The following is a 24,712-nucleotide window of genomic DNA, read 5'->3' on the forward strand; positions in this document are numbered from 1 at the left end:
GGGCCCAACGATTGTCAAATAATAATAATGACTTGAAGCTCTATACGAAATAAAAATGACATAGTAAATGAATGTGTGATAATTATAATCCAACCAAATTGCTATAAATGCAACACATCTGAAGCTTGTACATGTAGAATGAGTACTTTTTATATGACGTAGCTAGTATGTTTTTTTTACATACCAAATTGTTGCAGGACTGGTGGAAGGTGGAAGTGAATGACCGCCAGGGTTTCGTGCCGGCTGCTTATGTGAAGAAAATCGACGCTGGCCTTTCCTCGAGCCAGCAGAACCTTGCCGACTCCAGCTCTATAGCTGCTAGGCAAAACCAGGTATATTTACTATTTTTAGTTAACTCGACGGACACGCGGCCCTTTGTGCACCACGAACTGGCACTAGCAGTTAAAAAATACCAAAATGGATTTATTCTAAAAATTGCGGTTTCTCCTGAGTATTTTAACGCAACAATTTGTTTATTATATTTTAATATATTTTTCGCAAACAATGTCTGAATTATCTGTTAATGAAACATATTTTCTTTTAAATGAAATCACAGCATAAAAAAAGTGTTTTTTGAACATGGCTTACAAAGGAACCATAACATATTCATTCTTATAATAATAATTATTGTAAAGTTTTAATTTTACCCGTATTAGCCCCTTATTGTGGCTGGCACCTGTTGTGGCTGAACGCCGTGGCCGTAAGCATAAATAAATAAATAAAATAAAATAGCCTTTATTTCTCCGAAAATTTACAAAAATATTAATAATAAATAAAGTGCATAAAAATCTAAATTATATCTCTAATTTCGGAGTGCCTTTTGGCAAAGGCCTCCTCTAATTCTCTCCAATGTACTCGATCAAGAGCCACCCTAGTCCAGTGTGTACCAAGAGTATAGCGGAGCTCGTCTTCCCAGCGTCTTGTGGGTCGTCCTCGGTTACGCTTACCATCCCGTGGGTACTGCTAGTTGTGGCACACTGCTAGTTTGTTCCTATGTTGTTCAGTGAGGGCCCAAGTTTCACAGCCATAAGTTATACTGGGCATGACACAGGTGGTATACGCTTGGCTTTTAATGTTTATGTTTAGTTCCTTGCTTTTCATGATCTCCTTGAGAGACCAGTATTTCTTCGATCCGTTTACTATTCTTTTTTCGATTAAAAAAAAATTGGCCGTAAGCATACTAGCCGCTTTTCAAAATGGCGGACAATCGCACATTTCTCAAAATATACCTCAAGCGTTGCGGAAGAAAGTTAAGCAGGAAAAATAATTACGAATTAAAGAACTATGTCGTAAATTTTACCCGAGTTAAGGGCCTACATTATAAAAAGCAGTTTTGTCTGTATTTTGAAAATATTCACCATAATGATTTATATTAAAAAATGGTGTATAAGAGTTACCACACGGTTAAGCCACGTCTACACCTCTTCAATGCATTTTGATTGTATCCCCTTAACTTTCAATTTAGGTAAAATCTCAGCGAACAATAAACTCCTAAAGAGTATTGACGTTTTGCTTAGACGTTTAGAAGTCGAGAGGGCCGGATGGCATTTCTCACATCGTATTGAGAATGGGTGTCCCTAATTTAGCGGCTTCGGCTAACTACAAGCCTATTGCTATTATCTTACCGCTCTCTAATCTTGGAAAGCATAATTAATCGCCATCGGTATACCTAGAAGGTCACAAATTGTTCAATGACCGACAGTATGGCTTTCACTATGACCGATCGACTGGCAATCTTCTATATTTCTAAAAAGCCAGAGAGAATAGCGAAGGCCTTCGAACCTCGGCCTCTTGTAACATCATCATTTGAGATCCTAAGAGTTTCTGTATGTTGCCCACCAACTTCCCCACTGTTATCGTCGGATTTTGTTCGAATCCAAAACCCGTGAAGTTGCTTCAGTTTACCAAGGCTTTCATTTTCAAACCAAGGATTTTTTTATGATAATAAGGGACGATCCGCTCAGGACGTTGAGCTGATATTATTGGTACACCCTTCCCATTACAATGCAGTGCCGCTCAGAATTATTGAAAAGCCCCAAAATTCGTAGTGGCACTACAGTTGCGTTCGCCACAAATGATTAAGTTTGATTTGCCCAGTAATTTACTTATTTATTTAAGGCTACGTGCTATCTCACACAATGTGTTTTTTTCATATTAATGATATTCTGGACGCTTCTAACATGCATTGTTATGCAGAATTTGTATCTCCTATCGAGACCTATCTTAAGAAATTTGTGGAATGGGGTGAAATGATCTTTGTCCAAACAGCTGGTCTGTTCAATTTAAATCTCCAATTCAGTGTTTCCAACCAACCATTTAATTTATGCCTCGCCTATTATCGGAATACTTGGTCTCGAAATTTCGATTAATTGCCAAATCCACAGTTATCTGAAAGGCAGAGCCAAATTGGCTTCGAAAAAACTGGTGGCTGAAAACCAGTAAGATAATAATTCAAGCCGGTCCGCATTCTAGTGCTCTACAAAGCGCAGGTCCGGCCACATATGGAGTATTGCTCTATCCATTGGATGTGGTCCTCAATATCATACGTAAATATTAGATCCCGTGCAACGCAGAGTTGCTAGGATTATCGCGTAGAGACGTCGCTTCATTGTGTGTCGTCCTGATAAATTTATGGCTTACGAATTACATCTTCGTAGAGAAACTAATGGCATTTATGTTGGTAACCAGATCGAGTCGCAGTATGACAACCTGTTGGGGCTTGCGCGTGAGAGGCAGAACAAACTCAATGAGACCGTGAAGGCTTACGTGCTGGTGCGCGAGGCCGCCGAACTCGCCACTTGGATCAAGGACAAGGTAACAACTTTATTTATTTATTCTTATTTGTTTATATAAGAAAAACCAACAGCTAATTACTAATACAATTTCTTAGATACTTAAATAGTAACAGACGGATAATTACAAGTTTTCACTAATAGAAGTGATATAAAATATGGTAATATTCATGTGAAGATAGTTTCTCCTCTTCAAGACAGCGGCTATGAAAAGTATATGAAAAATGTGTTTGGTATAAATGAAACACTTATAACGAATTTTAATCTATGTTACAATACGTTGTAGTTGTTTCTTCCTTGTATTAAAATATATCGTGGGTTCGCAGGAGATGCACGCGCAGGTTCAGGACGTAGGCGAAGACCTGGAGCAGGTGGAGGTGATGCAGAAGAAGTTCGATGACTTCCAAAACGACTTGCGCGCCAATGAGGTGCGCCTCGCCGAGATGAACGAGATCGCCGTGCAGCTGATGACTGTCGGCCAGACAGAGGCCGCGCTCAAGATCAAGACGCAGATGCAGGTGTGGCTTACGGGAAATAAATAAGTGGCTTCAATATCAATATGATAATCAACTGAACAACCAGTGTCAGTCCACCTGTCGTAGGTTATAAATCATTGTATATTTTGTTGGATGTGATTACTAATTATGATTATAATCACGGCCATTATGCTCTCAAAGAATCCTTACACAAAAAATGAATTCAAGCTCTAAAGTTTGAAGAATCCAATATATAATTTATATAGTTTTTATTCATTTGATGTAAATGTTTTATATTTTATTTGATATTATATGAGAGTGGCATTGAATTTCTGGTATGTTCTTCTCACATGCTCTTCTTTTTCTGAACATATGGTAGAGTCAGTAATTTAAATTAATTATTAAAAATGACGATTTAGAAGCACTTGTTTTAAGCCAGATAGGCTTAATAAAGTTTGTTGACTTTGTAACTTCAACATATTAAATATTTTCTAGGAATTGAACTCGAAGTGGTCATCGCTGCAGCAGCTCACAGCAGAACGTGCCGCTCAGCTGGGCTCAGCCCACGAGGTGCAGCGTTTCCATCGGGACGTGGACGAGACTAAGGACTGGATTGCGGAGAAGGAGCAAGCTCTTGCCACCACCGATCTTGGAAAAGACCTTCGTTCCGTACAGACCGCACAACGTGAGTATATCCTTGGAGTCGGTTTATGAATTACATGTATATAGGCAAAAAACTTACGTAGTACCTACTGCCTATACCTTACTGTCTTATTAATAAACGCGAAGTAAAGTTATTCCAAATTTACAACTTCTTGTCTTTATCTTACCTTTGTCACTACAAAATTACATGACAGGGAGAAATATTTTAAACTTGGAGTAACCTTACATGGCGTTTATTAATAAGAGATTTAGGTGGCAACCTAAAAAGCTATCTTAATCATTCAGTAGTAACTACTTTCATGTTGTACTGTTATTACCTTCTAAATAATAAAGAGTGTATTTTGTTAGTTGTCTAAATAAATAAATAAATGATTCCTTGCCATATTTAGCAATCCGGTATTCCTTTTTTTTTTTCAGATCTTACAGCCAACTCACTCAATACCATAACAAGTTGTTAGCCCATTGAACCCTTCCTTTTTACTAACCCTAGCTCAGGATCGGTAGCGCTGTTAGGGTGGATATGACAGAGTTGGATCATCCAGTATATTTAATGAATATTTCAGGCAAACACGAGGGTCTCGAGCGTGACCTGGCCGCGCTGGGTGACAAGATCCGGCAACTCGACGACACGGCGAACCGTCTGATGTCGAGCCACGGCGACTGCGCCGACGCCACCTACAGCAAGCAGCGCGAGATCACCGACGCCTGGCAGCGGCTGCAGGCGCGCGCCACCGCCAGGAAGGAGAAGCTGCTCGACTCTTACGATCTGCAGAGGTTCGTACCCAATTGTTATTCTGATAATCTCTATCTTAAGTGTACTGATGGTAGTCCTAGTATTTGATTATAAACTGATTAAATCCAATGAGTTGAGAGAAAAAAATGCGATGCTTGGAAAGAGCCATGGTGGATTGACTTGGTGTGATGAATAAATAGAACCAACCAATAAAAAGAACCATATCGGTAGTAGGAAGGAATAGCGTGGGCCAGGAACGAGGCTGAGCATGCTTTGACCAAACTTCACAGAGTTACAGTCAATGAGATTTGTCAATCATGTTTTCTTAAAAGGTGTCAAGTAATAATAACTAATATAATAATTTTGATTATTCTGAATAATAATGTATATGAAATAGTAATTTTTATTCAATTTTTTTTGTACTCCTTTAATATTTTTTTGTATTATATGTAAAGTTAATCCACGAGTGTTGGGTGACAGGTTCCTGTCGGACCACCGGGACCTGATGGCGTGGATCAACTCCATGATGACGCTAGTGAGCTCGGACGAGCTCGCTAACGACGTAACCGGGGCCGAGGCGCTACTCGAGAGACACCAGGTGCGCTGATTCACACCAGATGCAGTTTTCATAAAATTTAGTAAAATTAAAAATAGCATATTTTACTATGGATGTCTAATTTCATCAAATGTAATGGTATCGTAGTGCGTGCCCTTTACCTTCCTCCACGCGCGAAGTGTCGCAGTTGGGAGCAAATTTCTAGTATTGAAGGAGAGTGCACGTACTTTTGCTGCGCGAGCGCTCTACATTAGTCTCGTGCCATTACAATATTTGAATGATTTCAATTTAATTGTAATCTCAAATCAAATGTACAAATAAAGTCAGTGTTCCGATCTAGGGAACACTATTGGACTTGAACACTGATCCAAACCCATAGCCCGCAGTTCTCTGAATATGGATCCGGCAACACAGTGGAGTGATGTCAAATGTGTCACGAGATTGGGAACCGAAGGGGTGGGTACGGTATTTCTGGAACCGGGACTATGCGAGCAAATTATGACTTGGTTTATAGCCCCGACCTTATCAATTTTATTTTTTAATAATAGTTATGATATAAATATAAATTTTTTTTTGCCACGTTCGCGTTGTTAATGATATTTAACTTAAAGTTGGGCTGGGAGTTTCTGTCTTCTCCCCATGTCAAAACCCTTTTGCGAATTGAAGTAGCTTCATGACAGTTGTTGCAACAAATTATGATATTGTCACTCTCTATTGTAAATATATATATTTCTAAGGCTAACCATTAATGCAGTCGGATACAATGAAGCAGTAATGTATATGTGTCAGTAAGTATGCGGTATGTTTGTAGACACAGCGGCTGGAGATAGACGCGCGCTACGGCGTGGTGCCGCAGGTCAGCGACCGCACGCGTGTTCACTCTAACGTGTTGACTTTGTTGTTGTGTAAGGGCCTGTGCACACTGTCCAAATAACACAATTAGTGAATATTGATGTTGAAAGAGCAAACAATAGGAAATATGCATATAGTTAAAAGAAGGGAAAATGTAACTCACTATTTTAAAATTATTCTTTTAGCGACTTGGATACTAAACGCCTGCCGTGTTGGCGTGGTTGGTGTGCATGTAGTATGACGTCATAGTCCATGAAAACAAAAAACAAATGGAGAAGATTAGCCAACACTGGCTTTTGTCCTTAACGTCAAGATCAAAAATAGTTATAACTTATCTTGACTCAGACATAATTTAAAAGTAATAAAATATGTAAAAAAATGTGTCGTATTTAAAGCATATGCATATCAACTAAACAACATGTTTAATATTTTGTGGGTAAAATTTAATCATAATACGATGGTGTGCACAAGTACGTACATGTTGAAAAATTCTATATTAACAAAATACTTTAACTCTCCAATGGGTACCTATATTAACTCATTACAATCTTTCGATGTTAAATAATCTTATGTAACACCATGATACGGATTTACATAACTTGAACTTATTAAGTTATGTCTGGATTATAACTTTACCCGCAACAAACGAATTGCGTGCCGCAAATTCAGGAAATTGGGGGACGCTGACTGTACACGGTTCGATCGTTAACATGATTATATTTACTAAAACTAATAAATGGTGAATAGGACAATATTATGGTTGTTTATGTAATGTTATCCTTACTCTCATAATATAATACATCAAATCTATTTTTTCTTTAAAAACTTTAACAAAATTTATATTTGTTGGTATTAGTAAAGTGTGTTTTTTAATTATTTTTTCTTTGTTTTTTAATGTACTTTTGCCTTTAAATTTTCTTCAACTGTACCCTTAATATGTTTAATATGTGTTTAACCATTTGAGTTTATTGATTCTATAACTACTAACACTCATCAGGTTGTTCCAAAAATAGTATCAAGCTAGTGACCAGAAGTGACAGACATCCCTAAGGTTACCCGAATCACTCATAGTTTGGCGATTTTTCAGAGTTTTAGAATTCTGATTTCTTTTACTTCTTTTTCTGGACATCCGCGTCATACTAATTTTTGGGACACTCTGTTTCTGATATGACTTGTCTGTTGAAGATCTGACAGTTTTCCAACCTTTTAGACAACAATCTCACATAAATATATATTAAAACTACAGCAAATGTAGGCAGTCTAAACCACTATATTATTTTAGATTATTGTTGGAGGAAATTCAAATAATCAAACCTAATGCTTTATTTATTATTCTTAAATATGAGACATTGAAAATTCTGTAAACAGGAACATCGCACGGAGATGGACGCTCGCGCTGGCACTTTCCAAGCGTTGGAACTATTCGGTCAGCAACTGTTACAAGGAGGACACTACGCCAGTGTCGAGATCCAAGAGAAGCTGAGCGCCATGGCTGACGCGCGTCAGGAGCTTGAGAAGTGGGTTGTTTTTCCTTTTGGAAACCCTTATCATGGTATTATCTGAGGTATTATTTACCTCGGCTTTTGTGTATTGAAGTCGTAATCGGCCCATAACCATGACAGGACCATCCTTGGCGGTCCTCCACTGTGCGCTTTTCAAGAAGCTTTCTTCCATGTAATACAAAGCTGTGGAATGTGCTCCCTTTTACGTTGTTTTCGGGACGATACGACATGGGTACTGTCAAAAAAAGCGCGTAGACCTTCCTTAAAGGCCGGCAACGCTCTTGTGATTCCTGTGGTGTTGCAAGAGAATATGGGCTGCGGTGATCACTTAACCAGGTGACCCGTACGCTCGTTTGTCCTCCTTTCTCCATAAAAAAATAAAAGACAATATTATAATCTGATTCACAACCATTGACGTACAATAAACTAGACTCACAATCACGCTCAAAAATTGCCTGAAGCAAAACTCGGCCCACGTGTCTATCAGGCAGAGTTTTCGTTCAGTTGCTTCGACCGCGCTTTGCAACGCTACTCAATGACAAAGTGTTTAGTGAAAAACTGTCTAAGGATCAGCGTACCCAAGCTTAAAAATGATGGAGTGTCATATTTCAGATAAGTTTAAATTAACAAAATTGGCGTTTTTAATCATTTTGCAAAATAATGACTTTTCAATTTCTAAAACAATATGCTTTTGCTTCGTGTTCGCGTCCGACATACAGTAGACTTGTATATTACTGCCACGAAGGTGCCATTTAGGTCTTAATTTGAATGAATGGTTTAATGTTATCTGTATAAGTTATGTATATGTATTAACAACCTTTTAATAGGCGATTGTGAGTCAAGTTATTTATTGTACATCAATGTTCGAATCCCGGTGGGTGCAAGCGTTTATATGATGAATATGGATGTTTGTTTCCGAGTCATGGATGTTTAAATGTATTTATGTATGTTTATAAGAATTTATGTATGTTTAAGTAAGTATATTGTATTAAATATATCATTGTCTTGTAACCCAGGCTATATATGCTTAACTTGGGGCAAGATAATTTGTGTAAAAAGTGTGTCAATATTATTATTATTATCACATCATAAAACCACCTGCGGCGTACCATACTGACACCTTTATATGGAATATCTGCTGTGGTTGTAAAAAGTAATAACACCAATGCTCACAGACTTAATAGAATTAGAACTTCATAGACACGTGCATTCCTATTTTGCAATGATTAATTATCTAAATTTGGGCTGAAAGATGAAGCAGTAGGAGGAGTCTGCTCGTGAAGAGCTTACTATAGAAATGATCCAATGAAGTAAGGTCTACCTTAAGACCTTTCTTCATAGGATCATGTAGGAGGAGTAGTTAGAGCATGTGTGAAGAAATCTTTGAGAAGTCAGGTAAGTATGTCAGCACGACTGTAACGCCTGCCTATCCCACTGGGACTTGCTTGAATGTATATATGTTAGCTTAACATAAGTATTTTGTCAGGGCGTGGGTTGGTCGTCGCATGAAGCTGGACCAGAACCTGGAGCTGCAGCTGTTCTACCGGGACTGCGAGCAGGCCGAGGGCTGGATGGCGGCGCGCGAGGCCTTCCTGTCACCTGCGGCACAACCCGACCAGCCCGACAACGTGGAGCAGCTCATCAAGAAGCACGAGGACTTCGACAAGGCGATCAATGCTCATGTTAGTCTCTTTTAATCTCACGGATATTCTATCTACTGGCTTATTGGATGTTATATTATTACCTCTGCCACTATTCATTTAGAATATTAATATAATATGATTCTTTATCATCAATAGAACTTTAAGAACGTTGATGAGATTTTCCTCTTGTAGAAACTTTTTAGGTTTTTTTTTTCTCTTTATGAAAATAAGGGACGAGACGAGCAGGACGTTCAGCTGATGGTATTTGATACGCCCTACCCATTACAATGCAGTGCCGCTCAGAATACTTGAAAAACCCAAAAATTCTGAGCAACACCACAATTGCGCGCGCCACCATGAGACATAAGATGTTAAGTCTCATTTGCCCAGTAATTTCACTAGCAATACGGCGCCCTTTAGAACGAAACAGTAATGTTAACACATTACTGCTTCACGGCAGAAATAGGCGCCGTTGTGGTACCCATAATCTAGCCGGCTTCCAGTGCAAAGGAGCCTCCCATTGGTAAATGTTTCAATTGCTAATTATATTGGTGAGTTTATGTGGTTGTTTGTAATGTGTGTGTGTTGTGCCTATCAGGAGGAGAAGATTGCGCAGCTGCAGACACTGGCGGAACAGCTGGTGGCGGCTGACCACTACGCGACCGACGACATTAACAAGAAGCGGCAGCAGGTGCTGGACCGCTGGCGACACCTCAAGGAGGCGCTCATCGAGAAACGATCTAGGTATGTCTCTCTAGGCCATAGGCTAGTTCATCATCTCTTTATTTTGTAACTAATAAAGGGTTGGTTAGAAAGGCTTCATTGCGTTTTGTTATGGCCTACATGTGTTATAAACTATTCAAGCCTGGTGATTTTTTAGATCCTTCTAACTTTCGGTTTGTTTCTATACATCCCACAAAAAAATTTTCTTTGATAAAATGATATGCTAAGCCAGATGCTCGTTTTTTGGAGAAATTGAAAGATACACTGAGGTTTGAAGATTTAAAAGGTATTAGTTAGGTAAGACCAGCACGTCCACCACTTTTGACTGCCCCAACAAGACGTTCCTAATAGCTGAAAGCAATTCTTAACAGTTACAATACTACCAACAACGATAATACTTAATTTACACATGTGACATAGAAACCTTGTTTTCATATTTTTATTTTAAATTATATATTACAATATTTTTAGATTTTAGTTTATAAATTGTTAAAACTACTGTCCTATAAGCGTAGTAAAAATTATGAATGCTGTGGTAGCTTATAAGTGAATTAACTCTTATCCATTTTATTATTATAAGTTTAAGCATGTAAAGAGTGTAATTTGTTAGTTGCCCGAATACATAAATAAATAAACTTAATAATACGAAACTGCTTAATAAAGTGATGTCACTAATATTATATAATAACTAAAACAATATACTATTAACAGGTTACAAATTATTCTATTAATGTCAAATAACGATAACAATTGCATAAAGTCACCTTCACAAAATTTGTTGTCGTTAAAACGTACAAAAATACGTTTCTATTATATAATTACTTATTATAAAAGCTAAATTTTAAAGAAGGCGGGGGCATTGTTATGAACTTTCTTAAAAGCCTGAAATAAATACGAAATAAAGTATAAGAAAAAATATTGTCATTCCTAGATAAATGTGTTTGTAGTATAGCTGTAAATTTTCCTAAGATTCTAAATAAATTACCCAAAATCATACTGTGTGGAATATATTTGGTTTTTAAGTCGAATTCAAGTGCACATGGTAAGATATATATATATAATATACAAAAACGACATGAGTACTCGGTATTTGTTATTACATAACAGAATGTCGCGAGCAAGAGAGTTGCTACAAGAACAAATTGAGTATATCTTGTGTAATTAAGTAAGTAATTATTCTTCGAAGGTTGGGTGACGAGCAGACTCTACAGCAGTTCTCGCGCGACGCAGACGAGATGGAGAACTGGATCGCCGAGAAGCTGCAGCTGGCTACCGAGGAGAGCTACAAGGTACCGTTAATGATCCTAGCATATATATCTAAGAATGATTTTTTTATTTTTTTTAAGGATTGTTATTTCAAGTTTCGGGATGATAATCAAATTACTACACTTATTTAACGTCAAAAAATTACCACTCATTCGAAATAGTATGCCTCAAACCTGAGAAGAACGGGCGCAAGAAACTTAGCGGGCTTTTATTTCCTTTTTTTTCTTAATTTTGTTACAATATGTGTACACTAAAATTTCTTATTAATTTTAGCCTGAGGGTGTTCACTCCATTCTCAATCTGTGGTATAATTGAGAAAATCATTTATGTTATAATAACCTTTACAACACCAACATTTTTTAACAACTCTTGAATTTGTGGATCATATTGTAAAATCATAAACATTGTCCAGTAAAAGTATTAGCCCAACTTAACTGAGTAGGCAGAAGAATGTGTGTGCATACTATAAACGTTATGAAATAGAAATCCAAAGAAAAGGTCTACAGTTGTATTAATTTTGACGTAGATTAAATAAACAATTGCATTTTATTGGGTTTTAATTGATTTGCATGTATCAGGACCCGGCCAACATCCAGTCCAAGCACCAGAAGCACCAGGCGTTCGAAGCGGAGCTGGCTGCCAATGCCGAGCGAATCCAGTCCGTGCTGGCCATGGGCGGCAACCTGGTGCAGCGCGGACAGTGCAGCGGCAGCGAGGACGCCGTGCAGGTACAGCTGCAGGGCTGCGGCCTCTAGGCGAGCCGAGCCGAGTTGAATCGAAGCGCAAGAAGTGGCCTCCTAGATATTTACTAAAAAATTGCGTCCAGTAGCGACGCCGAATTGAATCGTGCGCGGTAATTGCTCGATAGGCGATTTTCGTCGACGGTGCTATTCGTTTCGACTCGTCGCACCTCAGTCGAGAAGCGGATGCGCGCCAACGTACTTTTATTAATTCTTTAGTTACGAGGGCAGCACTGAAAATTTCGGGAATCAAGGAAGTGACACAACATTACTATTTAAAAATGTATTTATTGCTTTTCGAAGTATTCTCCGCGAAATTTGACATATTTTTCAATACGATGGAACCAATAATTGAAGCAACCATTCCATTCGCAAGTTGGGGTCTCCATAATGGCCGTTTTGTAGGCGTCTTCTTTAGGTGATGAAAATCTCTGACCACGCAATTTATTCTTTATTTTAGGGAAAGTATAGAAATTATTAGGGCTTAGGTCGTCGGGCCTGTACGGTGGATGGTCTCATAATTCTATGTTTTCTTGCTCTAAAAACTCTTCTGTTCTGTGCGCGGTGTGATAACTCGCATTGTCGTGATGGAGGATGATGTGGCGGTTGCATTTCTCTTTACGGAGTTCAGAAACGACCTGTGGCAAACAAATGCTAGCATACCATTCTGCATTCCCTGTCCTTTGTCCCTCAAGAGTAATAGTCGCAACATGGCCGGTTATGGAGACAAACGTGGCCACCATTTTTTGTGCAACACTCCGTGAACGAATAATTTTTGTTGTCTTTAACTCATTTTCGAACACCCAAACTCTTGACTGTTTTTTTTTTCGGGTTCGTACGCGTATATCCAGGATTCGTCACCAGATACGATGTTGTAAAGAGCATTTGAGGATTCTGCGTGGAATCTTTCGAGAGTTCTGACGCACCAAGTAACGCGAGCCGCTTTTTGCTCTTCACAGAGCAAATGTGGTATCCATCGGGAAAACAACTTTTTTACACTTAATTGTTTATGCAAGATTATTTGTATTTGATTCATGCCAATGTCTAAAGTTGCCTGAATTTCGCGGTATGTCACATGTCGATCTTCCTCAATCTGCTTACGCACAGCATCAACGTTTTCTTTGGTGACTGCAGTTTTTTGACGACCTTGACGGGGATCATCATTGAGCTTGACACGTCCACGTTGAAATTCAGCAAACCAGCGATAAATTGTGGTTTTGGATGGGGCTTCATCACCAAATGCAGAAATCATCCAGTCAAAACACTGTTTTTGTGTTAAACCACTTTGAAAGTCATAATAAATCATCACTCTAGAATTTTCTCGAGTCAATTCCATTTTCTCAACGACTAAACAAGTTTGGCAAGACCGTGTGACAAGACCGAGAATCTTTTTTTAAAGAAATAAATGGTATTCGATTTTTAAAACCAAGGAGTATTCAATTATAAAGATTTTAATATGAAAGGAACAGTAGAAATATCCCATTCCCTATACTTTTAGAGCAGCCCTCGTATTTCTTTTCATATTAATGTCGCGTACCCGTGTATTAAGGAGCCTGCAGTGTCCTTTTTCTATTCTCCTCTTCTTCATCAAAAAGTATTTGAAATAAAAACATCTCTTCATCCGAGCTGTTCATAACGCATTATCCATCGACGCATAAATCTAATGAAAATTTGCGAAGAATGAACGATTCGATTCGGTTCTGCATAAAAGGACGCGCTAGGAATAAATGAGACTCGCTTGGATTCGTCGCCTTTCAGATTTAGTCGACGCCAAGCTTAATAACGTTACGAGTAAAAACAAAGATAAGGAAGGATTAAGATGCTCTTACAATTAGCATCTGGAAATTTCCACCGCGCAGAGATGCTCAAATGCTCTATAACAGTATCAATATACCTATTATGTTTTGTTCAGGCCCGCTTGGCTTCCATCGCCGACCAATGGGAGTTCCTCACACAGAAGACGACGGAGAAGTCCCTTAAGCTGAAGGAGGCGAACAAGCAGCGTACCTACATCGCTGCTGTCAAAGATCTGGACTTCTGGCTCGGCGAGGTATGTCGCTATAGGCCTTACTACATTCCTACATTTAAATAGTATTATCAACAAAAGTCATTCATGACCAACTTTGCTAGTAATTTCGTTTAAAATCAGCTTGGTTTATATTTGCATGAAATAGATCGTTTAAACAATTAGTGGACTGTCAGTGTCTTATAAAATAATAAAAGTTACGTATGAAATGTTCAAGCTAATTTCGACCTACTTGTTTATTATGACTGTAGGAAAATTACATTAAGGTGGGTCACGATTCAGTTTGTCGATGGTACATAGCCAAGTCCACCGTAATTTTAAATGAAAAATGAAATTAAACATCATCTATTTAGTCAGATACCTAGAATTAGCATACAATAGCATATGTACAATCTGGCAGTCCAATTTTGATTTGTCAATGTATGTGCGTTAACTAGTGGTTTAATCAATATATTAAGGAGCTCTAGTATGGCTGACTGCTTACGAATTGTCATTAAAAATCTGGCTATCTGCATCTCTGTTGGTGGTGTTCTCTCATGCACACTTTGTCTAGGTGTATTGTATGTGTATGTTGAGATATTCCATTAATTGTGTTTTAATTTTATGAGAAGGAATAAAGCACAACGTCACAACATAACTATTTTTTATATATATATTTTTTATATTTATGAAAATAAGGGACGAAGAGATGGACGTTCAGCTGATGGAAATTGGTACGCCCTGCCCATTACAATGCAGTGCCGCTCAGGATTCTTGAAAATCCCAAAATTTCTGAGGGGCACTACAATTGCGCTCGTCACCTTGAGACATAAGATGTTAAGTCTCATTTGCCCAGTAATTTCACTAGCTACGGCGACCTTCAGACCGAAATACGATAATATTTACACGTTACTGCTTCACGGTAGAAATAGGAGCCATTGTGGTACCCACAATCTAGCCGGCATCCTGTGCAAAGGAGCTGGTAAAAACCATGACTTGAATAAATTAAGATGTATTCAACAGGTGGAAAGCTTGCTGACATCGGAAGACTCCGGAAAGGACTTGGCGTCCGTGCAGAACCTCATGAAAAAACATCAACTTGTTGAGGCTGATATTCAAGCGCACGAGGACAGAATCAAGGGTGAATATTGTTACTATCTATCATGACTTAAAAATCTGTATGAACCTTAAATACAATAATTTTACATGCTTGATTTCCTCTATTACATAATCATTTAAACGCAGTATAAATTTTATTTCATAGCTTGTATTAATAATTTAAATCACCAAACAGTAGTATCGCCGCTGTCGTTAAATATTTTAATTGCAACACTGTTTTTTTAAGAAAGTTTTTTTGCGAGTACACATGGCACTCTCTATAACATATCTGTAATAGGTATTTTCCTGGTGGTAAATACTATCTATATTAGTACGCCCTCATGGACAGTTACCTCTCGCTGGCGGTTGAAAACTAGGTTAACTACCAGAGCAGTGTCAAAGTTCTTTATTTGGCAGAAACATTCACAAGTAAAGTTGTTATCAATTCAAGAGCAGGCACATGTTTCGTCTTGACAGATATGCAAATATTTTTGTAGTTTCGCTTCACAATATTATAAACCTAACACAAACAATAATTACTGCCACATTTGATTAACGTAAAGCAATACTTAAAGACCCAACAATACATAATTAATTAATGAAATGCTAAGAGATAATGTAGTAAAAATAATCACAAAAAAATTTAATATTATTGGTAAAAATAGTATAATATTAATCAATAGCATGAGGTCTAAGTTCGCTTGTCGTTGTCAAATGGAAAAGTGAACGAAGATTCGAGATATTTTGCGTGCAGATTAGACGCCATCCTTTATGGTAGTATTTTTTTTTATATGACAAGGGCCGGTCACATGATCAGGATCTTCGTGGTTGGCCATTGTTGTGGGCGTTGGTCTCGACAGCACGTAAAACACACGGTATCATTATTAGCAACAAACGTTACAATCGAAATGGCAGGTACGCTTACCATAAAGCCTTTTGACCATGTAATAATTTCGTGGTATTTCCGGCATGCGCGTGAGACACAACCGCCTTGACCGATAGTTCTTCCCTGACTACTTGCTCGGCATCCGTACTCGACCGCACTCGCACCGCTTACAGCCGAGCCAAGACGAGTAACTAAACATTTTCGCACTCGCTCATCATGTAAAAGTATTTCCACAAGCAAGTGCACTCAAGTTAAATGTAACGCAGCAACATGGTGTTCGTTGCAGACATGAACGCGCAGGCAGACGCGCTGGTGTCGTCGGGTCAGTTCGACAGCGCGGGCATCGGGTCGCGGCGCGAGGCCATCAACGAGCGCTTCGAGCGAGTGCGCAGTCTGGCCGCGCACCGCCGCGCGCGCCTGCACGAGGCTAACACGCTGCAGCAGTTCTTCAGAGACATCGCCGACGAAGAGTCCTGGATCAAGTGAGTGATCAAACCATAACAACAGCTTCGAGCGAGTGCGCAGTCTGGCCGCGCACCGCCGCGCGCGCCTGCACGAGGCTAACACGCTGCAGCAGTTCTTCAGAGACATCGCCGACGAAGAGTCCTGGATCAAGTGAGTGATCAAACCATAACAACAGCTTCGAGCGAGTGCGCAGTCTGGCCGCGCACCGCCGCGCGCGCCTGCACGAGGCTAACACGCTGCAGCAGTTCTTCAGAGACATCGCCGACGAAGAGTCCTGGATCAAGTGAGTGATCAAACCATAACAACAGCTTCGAGCGAGTGCGCAGTCTGGCCGCGCACCGCCGCGCGCGCCTGCACGAGGCTAACACGCTGCAGCAGTTCTTCAGAGACATCGCCGACGAAGAGTCCTGGATCAAGTGAGTGATCAAACCATAACAACAGCTTCGAGCGAGTGCGCAGTCTGGCCGCGCACCGCCGCGCGCGCCTGCACGAGGCTAACACGCTGCAGCAGTTCTTCAGAGACATCGCCGACGAAGAGTCCTGGATCAAGTGAGTGATCAAACCATAACAACAGCTTCGAGCGAGTGCGCAGTCTGGCCGCGCACCGCCGCGCGCGCCTGCACGAGGCTAACACGCTGCAGCAGTTCTTCAGAGACATCGCCGACGAAGAGTCCTGGATCAAGTGAGTGATCAAACCATAACAACAGCTTCGAGCGAGTGCGCAGTCTGGCCGCGCACCGCCGCGCGCGCCTGCACGAGGCTAACACGCTGCAGCAGTTCTTCAGAGACATCGCCGACGAAGAGTCCTGGATCAAGTGAGTGATCAAACCATAACAACAGCTTCGAGCGAGTGCGCAGTCTGGCCGCGCACCGCCGCGCGCGCCTGCACGAGGCTAACACGCTGCAGCAGTTCTTCAGAGACATCGCCGACGAAGAGTCCTGGATCAAGTGAGTGATCAAACCATAACAACAGCTTCGAGCGAGTGCGCAGTCTGGCCGCGCACCGCCGCGCGCGCCTGCACGAGGCTAACACGCTGCAGCAGTTCTTCAGAGACATCGCCGACGAAGAGTCCTGGATCAAGTGAGTGATCAAACCATAACAACAGCTTCGAGCGAGTGCGCAGTCTGGCCGCGCACCGCCGCGCGCGCCTGCACGAGGCTAACACGCTGCAGCAGTTCTTCAGAGACATCGCCGACGAAGAGTCCTGGATCAAGTGAGTGATCAAACCATAACAACAGCTTCGAGCGAGTGCGCAGTCTGGCCGCGCACCGCCGCGCGCGCCTGCACGAGGCTAACACGCTGCAGCAGTTCTTCAGAGACATCGCCGACGAAGAGTCCTGGATCAAGTGAGTGATCAAACCATAACAACAGCTTCGAGCGAGTGCGCAGTCTGGCCGCGCACCGCCGCGCGCGCCTGCACGAGGCTAACACGCTGCAGCAGTTCTTCAGAGACATCGCCGACGAAGAGTCCTGGATCAAGTGAGTGATCAAACCATAACAACAGCTTCGAGCGAGTGCGCAGTCTGGCCGCGCACCGCCGCGCGCGCCTGCACGAGGCTAACACGCTGCAGCAGTTCTTCAGAGACATCGCCGACGAAGAGTCCTGGATCAAGTGAGTGATCAAACCATAACAACAGCTTCGAGCGAGTGCGCAGTCTGGCCGCGCACCGCCGCGCGCGCCTGCACGAGGCTAACACGCTGCAGCAGTTCTTCAGAGACATCGCCGACGAAGAGTCCTGGATCAAGTGAGTGATCAAACCATAACAACAGCTTCGAGCGAGTGCGCAGTCTGGCCGCGCACCGCCGCGCGCGCCTGCACGAGGCTAACACGCTGCAGCAGTTCTTCAGAGACATCGCCGACGAAGAGTCCTGGATCAAGTGAGTGATCAAACCATAACAACAGCTTCGAGCGAGTGCGCAGTCTGGCCGCGCACCGCCGCGCGCGCCTGCACGAGGCTAACACGCTGCAGCAGTTCTTCAGAGACATCGCCGACGAAGAGTCCTGGATCAAGTGAGTGATCAAACCATAACAACAGCTTCGAGCGAGTGCGCAGTCTGGCCGCGCACCGCCGCGCGCGCCTGCACGAGGCTAACACGCTGCAGCAGTTCTTCAGAGACATCGCCGACGAAGAGTCCTGGATCAAGTGAGTGATCAAACCATAACAACAGCTTCGAGCGAGTGCGCAGTCTGGCCGCGCACCGCCGCGCGCGCCTGCACGAGGCTAACACGCTGCAGCAGTTCTTCAGAGACATCGCCGACGAAGAGTCCTGGATCAAGTGAGTGATCAAACCATAACAACAGCTTCGAGCGAGTGCGCAGTCTGGCCGCGCACCGCCGCGCGCGCCTGCACGAGGCTAACACGCTGCAGCAGTTCTTCAGAGACATCGCCGACGAAGAGTCCTGGATCAAGTGAGTGATCAAACCATGAAAATATGATCCAGTAAGGCGAAATGTAAAGTTTCACTTTGCATTTGTTTCGTCACATAACCAGTCCATTCCATAGCTGCCAAATTCTACCTTCGCACGATACGCCACAAATTAGGATATACGACATGGGTAACTTCAAAATAGCGCTTACACTTTTTAAAGAGCCGGCAACGCTCCTGTGATTCCTCTAGTATTGGAGGAGAATGTGGGTGGTGAGTCAACTGATATAAATTCTGAATATGCATATATTTGATTGAATTTTGTATATTGAGAAAATTTAACTTCCTGAACACCTTTCTTTCGTTCTATATAACAAACTCCATACATATGTGTCTTTAACCATTTGCCGACGAGACTACTGATTTTTTTTTTTAATTTAAATTATATAGAGAGACTTTAATATAGAGAACTTAATTGTATAGAGAGAAGAAGCTGTTGGTGGCGTCAGACGACTACGGGCGCGACCTGACGGGCGTCCAGAACCTGCTGAAGAAGCACAAGCGGCTGGAGGCGGAGCTGGCCAGCCACGAGCCCGCCATCCACGCCGTGCAGAGCGCCGGGCGCCAGCTCATGGACGTGGCCAACGCGGGGCTCGCGGAGATCGACACGCGGCTGCAGGCGCTCGCGCAGGTACTCTCATTGTGTAAGGTGGTACGTTGGGCACAGGCGAGACAACCGTTGTTTGGTAGTACTGCACCCAGGGACGTTCGATCCCGACCAATGACTGAATGGAACTGGCGCCGTGGCGCGCACGGTTAATATCACTGTCCATGTCATGACAGTGGCAATGATTGTAAACACAATATATTTTATTCAGACTAGATGTCGAGACACTGCGTACTCTATATCATTTCTTACTTAAAGTTTGTTTATGATTTCATTATTGACTGTGTAATTAGGGCATGAAAGCATAATATTTAAACAAACCGCTTTGCATCGTTCTTCTTAGTACGCTTATAGCAACGAGCCAGGGCTAAAGAACAAAAAATATAGCTGTGCCAGGTACTTATCGTAAATATAAGAAATTATATGAATCATGACTTAAAATTGAAATATTTTTTATCCTTCCAGTCTTATCATTATCATCAACATAAAAAAACTTAATGTTGGTCTTGTAACAAATTCTAGTAGGCTTCTATACATAATAGCTTTCTGGGTAAATGTATATTATACTTTTATAATAAATTCCCAGTCACTGTTCGGACATTGTCTATAAATAAATTTAAATGTTTTATTAAAGAATGTATGTGTGTCGTAAATCCCACTACTACACAGCTAGATACTTTTGCGCCATTTGTTTCCGGAGTGGTGGTAGTGTTAGAAGTGACATCAAAAGGTATTCTAAAGGAATCAATTTTAAGAAAATAAATGCCTTTATTCAAATAATATGTTTTTTATGTAATTTGTGTATGATATAGGCTTGGGGAGAACTACAGTCACTGGCGTCCGACCGTGGCTCCAAACTGCAGCAGTCGCTCGCCTACCAGCAGTTCCTGGCCAAACTGGATGAGGAGGAGGCCTGGATCAGGTCTGTGGATAACTCGCTTGTTGCATGCCCTATCCATTGGTTCACTCATAGATATTTTTTATTTTATTTATTTATTTAAGCAAACTTTACGGTATTTCTATTCTAAAGATTAATACTATAAACTATATACATGTATTGCCTTTATCAAAGTTTGGCAGATTAAATTATAATGAAATAATAATGGTGGCAAATAAATGGTAATTATATAAAATAAAGAAGAAGAAGTCCTGAATAATGTGTGCTTGTGATACATGATCATTAAATAGATATGTGTATAGTGTGTATGAATATGTGAGAGTGTTATGAGTTGTAAGTAGTGTGTAGTGTTCAGTCTAATCAATAATAGTAATAAGTCATTGTTCTCAGCATGGGACATGTGCTCGATGACTGAGTTAATAAATTTATTACGGCTGATGAAAAAAATTACAATATCTTTAATTTTTTTTTTCGTATAAATTTACTATCCTGTGCAAAACAGAATGTCTGCAGATACATATTTATTTGTTTATACATATTCAGATACATATTTATTTGTTTATTATTCCTAATATTGTCATTGTTTAATGGTTTAAATGAATTAAAATTTATATTATTACCACTAAAAAAAATATACAATTATTTTATTATTATTTATTTATTATACATAAAATCCATTAAGAGGTAATAAGGTTTTTGGCGATTTTTGAGAAACAGGTTTAAATTGAAAAAAAAAAACATTTAAAAACTTCATAACCATTTTAAAATTTCTAAACTAATAAAATGATGTCATATATAGTCTGTTAAGAAGCATCTATTCCGTTTGAAGAATCTATTTACCTATGTTCCAACAAAATTAAATTATGTATTTCAAAAATTAACAAATAAAAATGTTAACAAATTAAGAGCTCACGCGCTCTTTTATGATGAACAATCTTTCTTTGTTGGTTACATTAGCAGAAAAATTAAAATCTTATATATTTCTTTGTCATCATTATCATTTCAGCTGGAAGACATCCACCTTTGGATAAAGACCTCTTTCACAGATTGCCATGACGATCATTGCTTTTGTACTGCTCTCATCCAATCTATTCTTATATTTCTTTTTTTTTTGAGGAGGAGGAAAATACATTTACGTATTGAAGAATTCGAAACGGGGCACATATGTCAGGTTCTGGTGTAAATACCCCCTACCGATTGAAAATCTCCTTTATGCTGTCAACCCTAAAGGCTTTTACAGTGACATACGATATGGGCTGTGGAGGCCGCTATTACTCAACACAGTCGCGGGGTGTCTTAAGAGACTTGAACCTCGGACTGGCTGTGTGCTTGTGGAAATGTATTTAGTGGGAGGGTATATTTGTTACTAAGCATTATCTCCATTATTATTTTTGAGGGAATACCTTCAGGCTCTTTACTTATACATTTTTATTGGACGAAATTACATTATAATCCATAGTTGTATATCAAAAAGTCCGTCGAAATTCCTGATCCCTTTCCTTTCAGGTCGGAGGTACACTATTTTGAATGGGTGGAAGTTTTTGACGTGAATTTAAATAATTGATTTTAAATCCTACTTCGAATTATAATATTTGTATTTATAGCGAGAAGCAGCAGCTGGTGGTGGTGAGCGAGTGCGGCGACAGCATGGCGGCCGTGCAGGGCCTGCTCAAGAAGCACGAGGCGCTGGAGGCGGAGCTGGCGGCGCGTGGCGAGCGCGTGCGCGAGCTGTGCGGCGACGGCGAGCGGCTGGTGGCCGCCGGCAACATCCACGGTGACGCACTGGCGGCGCGCATGGCGGCGCTGCGGGCCAAGCTGGACAAGCTGGCGGCGCTGGCCGGCCGCCGCAAGGCCGCGCTCGTCGACAACTCGGCCTACCTGCAGCTGCTGTGGAAGGCCGACGTGGTGGAGTCGTGGATCGCCGACAAGGAGACGCACGTGCGCTCCGACGAGTTCGGCCGCGACCTGTCCACCGTGCAGACGCTGCTCACCAAGCAGGACACCTTCGACGCGGGGCTGGCCGCCTTCGAGCACGAGGGCGTGCGCAACATCACGGCGCTCAAGGAGCAGCTCGTGGGCGCCGCGCACGACCAGAGCGACACCATCGCCAGGCGGCATGCTGACGTCATCTCGCGCTGGCAGGTGTGTGCCCATAGATCATTGTGTTTATTGGATGAGATTACTAATTATGACAGTCGTCACGACCGTCATGTTCCCGAAGCATCCTTATATGTGTATATGATCGTTTATATTTATACAGTTTATTCTTTATTACTTTCTATGAAATATTTAAACACGATCCATATATTGGATACAGCAACTTACAAACTAATTTGTTATGTAACAGTTATGTTACAGCCATTGTAAAATACTCTTTGTGATTAAAAATATTTGCTGTTGTGTTTCTTGTAGAACATACAAGCTTGCGAGCTCAATTTTTTAGCGAGCCCATAGCAGATGTACAGAACATGCAATGTATGTTACTGCTTTTACAATTAGTACTTATTATAACTTATCATTTCATTGTTATCCTCAAGAAGTTTTGGTAGTGATGGAAACAAGCCTATGTTTGTTTGATATTGTGGTATGTAAAAAATACATGAATTAGGGATGTGTATTTTATTAGTTTCTGGGAACTTCGTACATTATATAAAATCGTTTATTAATTTGTACAGAATATACAATCAATTACAAAAGTAAAATGGACTTACTTATTTAACCGTCATTACATTTTTCATTCAATTTACGGAATCAGCTATATGTTTTAAAAGTTAAATTAAGTTGTGATCATATTTATAAGTAATAGAATTAAAATTGACTATTTGACATATACTATTTTTGTTGCATCACTTGGCATATATTGTCATTGGAATGATTTGTAAATTGAATTAAAAATAAGAACTTGTAAGTACCTATCCTGTTTTGAAAAGAGCAACCATAGAGTTTCTTGCTTGTTCTTCTCTAAGGAGGACGGACCTGCCTTCTGAATGAGCTGTTTTAAAAAATGACATATTTCAATTAGTGTTATGTAATTTACCTATGAAATAAGATTTTATTTGAATACAAACAGTATACAATGTGTTTTATTATTACAGCGCCTGCTGGCGGACTCGGCAGCTCGCAAACAAAAGCTGCTGCAGCTTCAGGATCAGTTCCGGCAGATTGAGGAACTCTACCTCACCTTTGCTAAGAAGGTATACCATATCAACATACTTCTTCATTAATTTAGTTTGGAAACCCTATTTAAGTTCAGTTTTCGACATTTAGTCAATTCTCGCAATATTGGTTTATTAAACACTAGCTGACCCCACAAACATTGTTCTGTTCATAATAAAAAATCTATTGATTTCGTAAAAATCCATCGATTTCCATTCTTAGCTGACCTCTACTCCACGGAAGGAATATTTCTATCTAATTTCAAGACTGGGCTTTATGGTAGAGATATCGTGATGAGTCAATACGTAGACGAAAATCTATATATATATATCTTAATATATATAAATTACGTAACACGTTGTTTGTCCTCGATGGACTCCTAAACTAATGAACTGATTTTAATGGGGATTACTTCATAGAGTGCATTTTGGTCCAACTTGAGAGACAGGATAGTTTTTATTTCGATTTGGGACCCATAATTATTTTTATTACCAATATTTGTTTTGTATGGACATATTTTCCGTGAGAGAATTTATTGACGCACGATTTGACAGTTCTGCTGTGAAACAATTTCATTATAACAACAAGGAGCATACGTTACGAAATAGTACTTGATGTTATGAAAAATTATTGACAAATACATAAAAAACAGTATTTTATTTATTATGTACAGTACAACGTCTGTCGGGTCAGCTAGTATATATATATATATATATATAAATAGTGCAATAGTTGCTTCCACGCTTAAATGACATTTTTGCTGTTGACAGTGCTTGAACCAACATTACGAATACAAAAACGCCCACCATAAAAAAGGTGATTCGTGTATTCCATTTGACCGATTTTGTAATATCAAAGAATACAATAATATTAATTTACCAAATAACGAAAGACAATAACATAATTAATATATTGCAACAACACTTGTTAACCGTCTTAAGCTACATACTTTAATAATGAAGAGTCTTCTAAAGCTTGGTGTATAAAGTACCACTAATGATGCGGTGTGTTTCAGGCGTCGGCGTTCAACTCGTGGTTCGAGAACGCGGAGGAAGACCTCACGGACCCGGTTCGCTGCAACTCTATCGAGGAGATCCGCGCACTGCGTGAAGCGCACGCCCAGTTCCAGGTACGTTGCTTTGGTAACATTATAACACATATCCAGCCAAGCCTTCGTGCGTGCGTTCATACCATGGTTCGTCAATCAGTCTTGTTATGAATGG

General features: G+C 40.5%; 1 protein-coding gene across 15 annotated transcripts in view; it reads left to right on the top strand.

Moving 5' to 3' along the window:
• The window catches only part of LOC126964480 (spectrin alpha chain), a 64,620-nt gene that overhangs the window by 30,922 nt on the left and 8,986 nt on the right, over window positions 1-24,712 (top strand). For 14 of the 15 annotated variants that reach the window (XM_050807609.1, XM_050807615.1, XM_050807616.1 and 11 more), the window contains 20 exons: window positions 198-332; window positions 2,689-2,814; window positions 3,119-3,310; window positions 3,764-3,953; window positions 4,495-4,705; window positions 5,145-5,262; window positions 6,032-6,076; window positions 7,441-7,589; window positions 9,061-9,256; window positions 9,816-9,961; window positions 11,127-11,229; window positions 11,785-11,934; window positions 13,859-13,996; window positions 14,975-15,092; window positions 16,222-16,417; window positions 19,252-19,459; window positions 20,248-20,357; window positions 21,938-22,475; window positions 23,429-23,527; window positions 24,505-24,618. In XM_050807609.1, coding sequence (XP_050663566.1) covers window positions 198-332; window positions 2,689-2,814; window positions 3,119-3,310; window positions 3,764-3,953; window positions 4,495-4,705; window positions 5,145-5,262; window positions 6,032-6,076; window positions 7,441-7,589; window positions 9,061-9,256; window positions 9,816-9,961; window positions 11,127-11,229; window positions 11,785-11,934; window positions 13,859-13,996; window positions 14,975-15,092; window positions 16,222-16,417; window positions 19,252-19,459; window positions 20,248-20,357; window positions 21,938-22,475; window positions 23,429-23,527; window positions 24,505-24,618 — 3,282 coding nt within the window. The remainder of the gene's footprint in view (window positions 1-197; window positions 333-2,688; window positions 2,815-3,118; window positions 3,311-3,763; window positions 3,954-4,494; window positions 4,706-5,144; window positions 5,263-6,031; window positions 6,077-7,440; window positions 7,590-9,060; window positions 9,257-9,815; window positions 9,962-11,126; window positions 11,230-11,784; window positions 11,935-13,858; window positions 13,997-14,974; window positions 15,093-16,221; window positions 16,418-19,251; window positions 19,460-20,247; window positions 20,358-21,937; window positions 22,476-23,428; window positions 23,528-24,504; window positions 24,619-24,712) is intronic. The other variant, XM_050807610.1, reaches the window with a different exon arrangement.

This window comes from Leptidea sinapis, chromosome 5 (genome assembly GCF_905404315.1).
Source record: "Leptidea sinapis chromosome 5, ilLepSina1.1, whole genome shotgun sequence".
In the NCBI taxonomy this organism is placed as follows: domain Eukaryota; kingdom Metazoa; phylum Arthropoda; class Insecta; order Lepidoptera; family Pieridae; genus Leptidea; species Leptidea sinapis.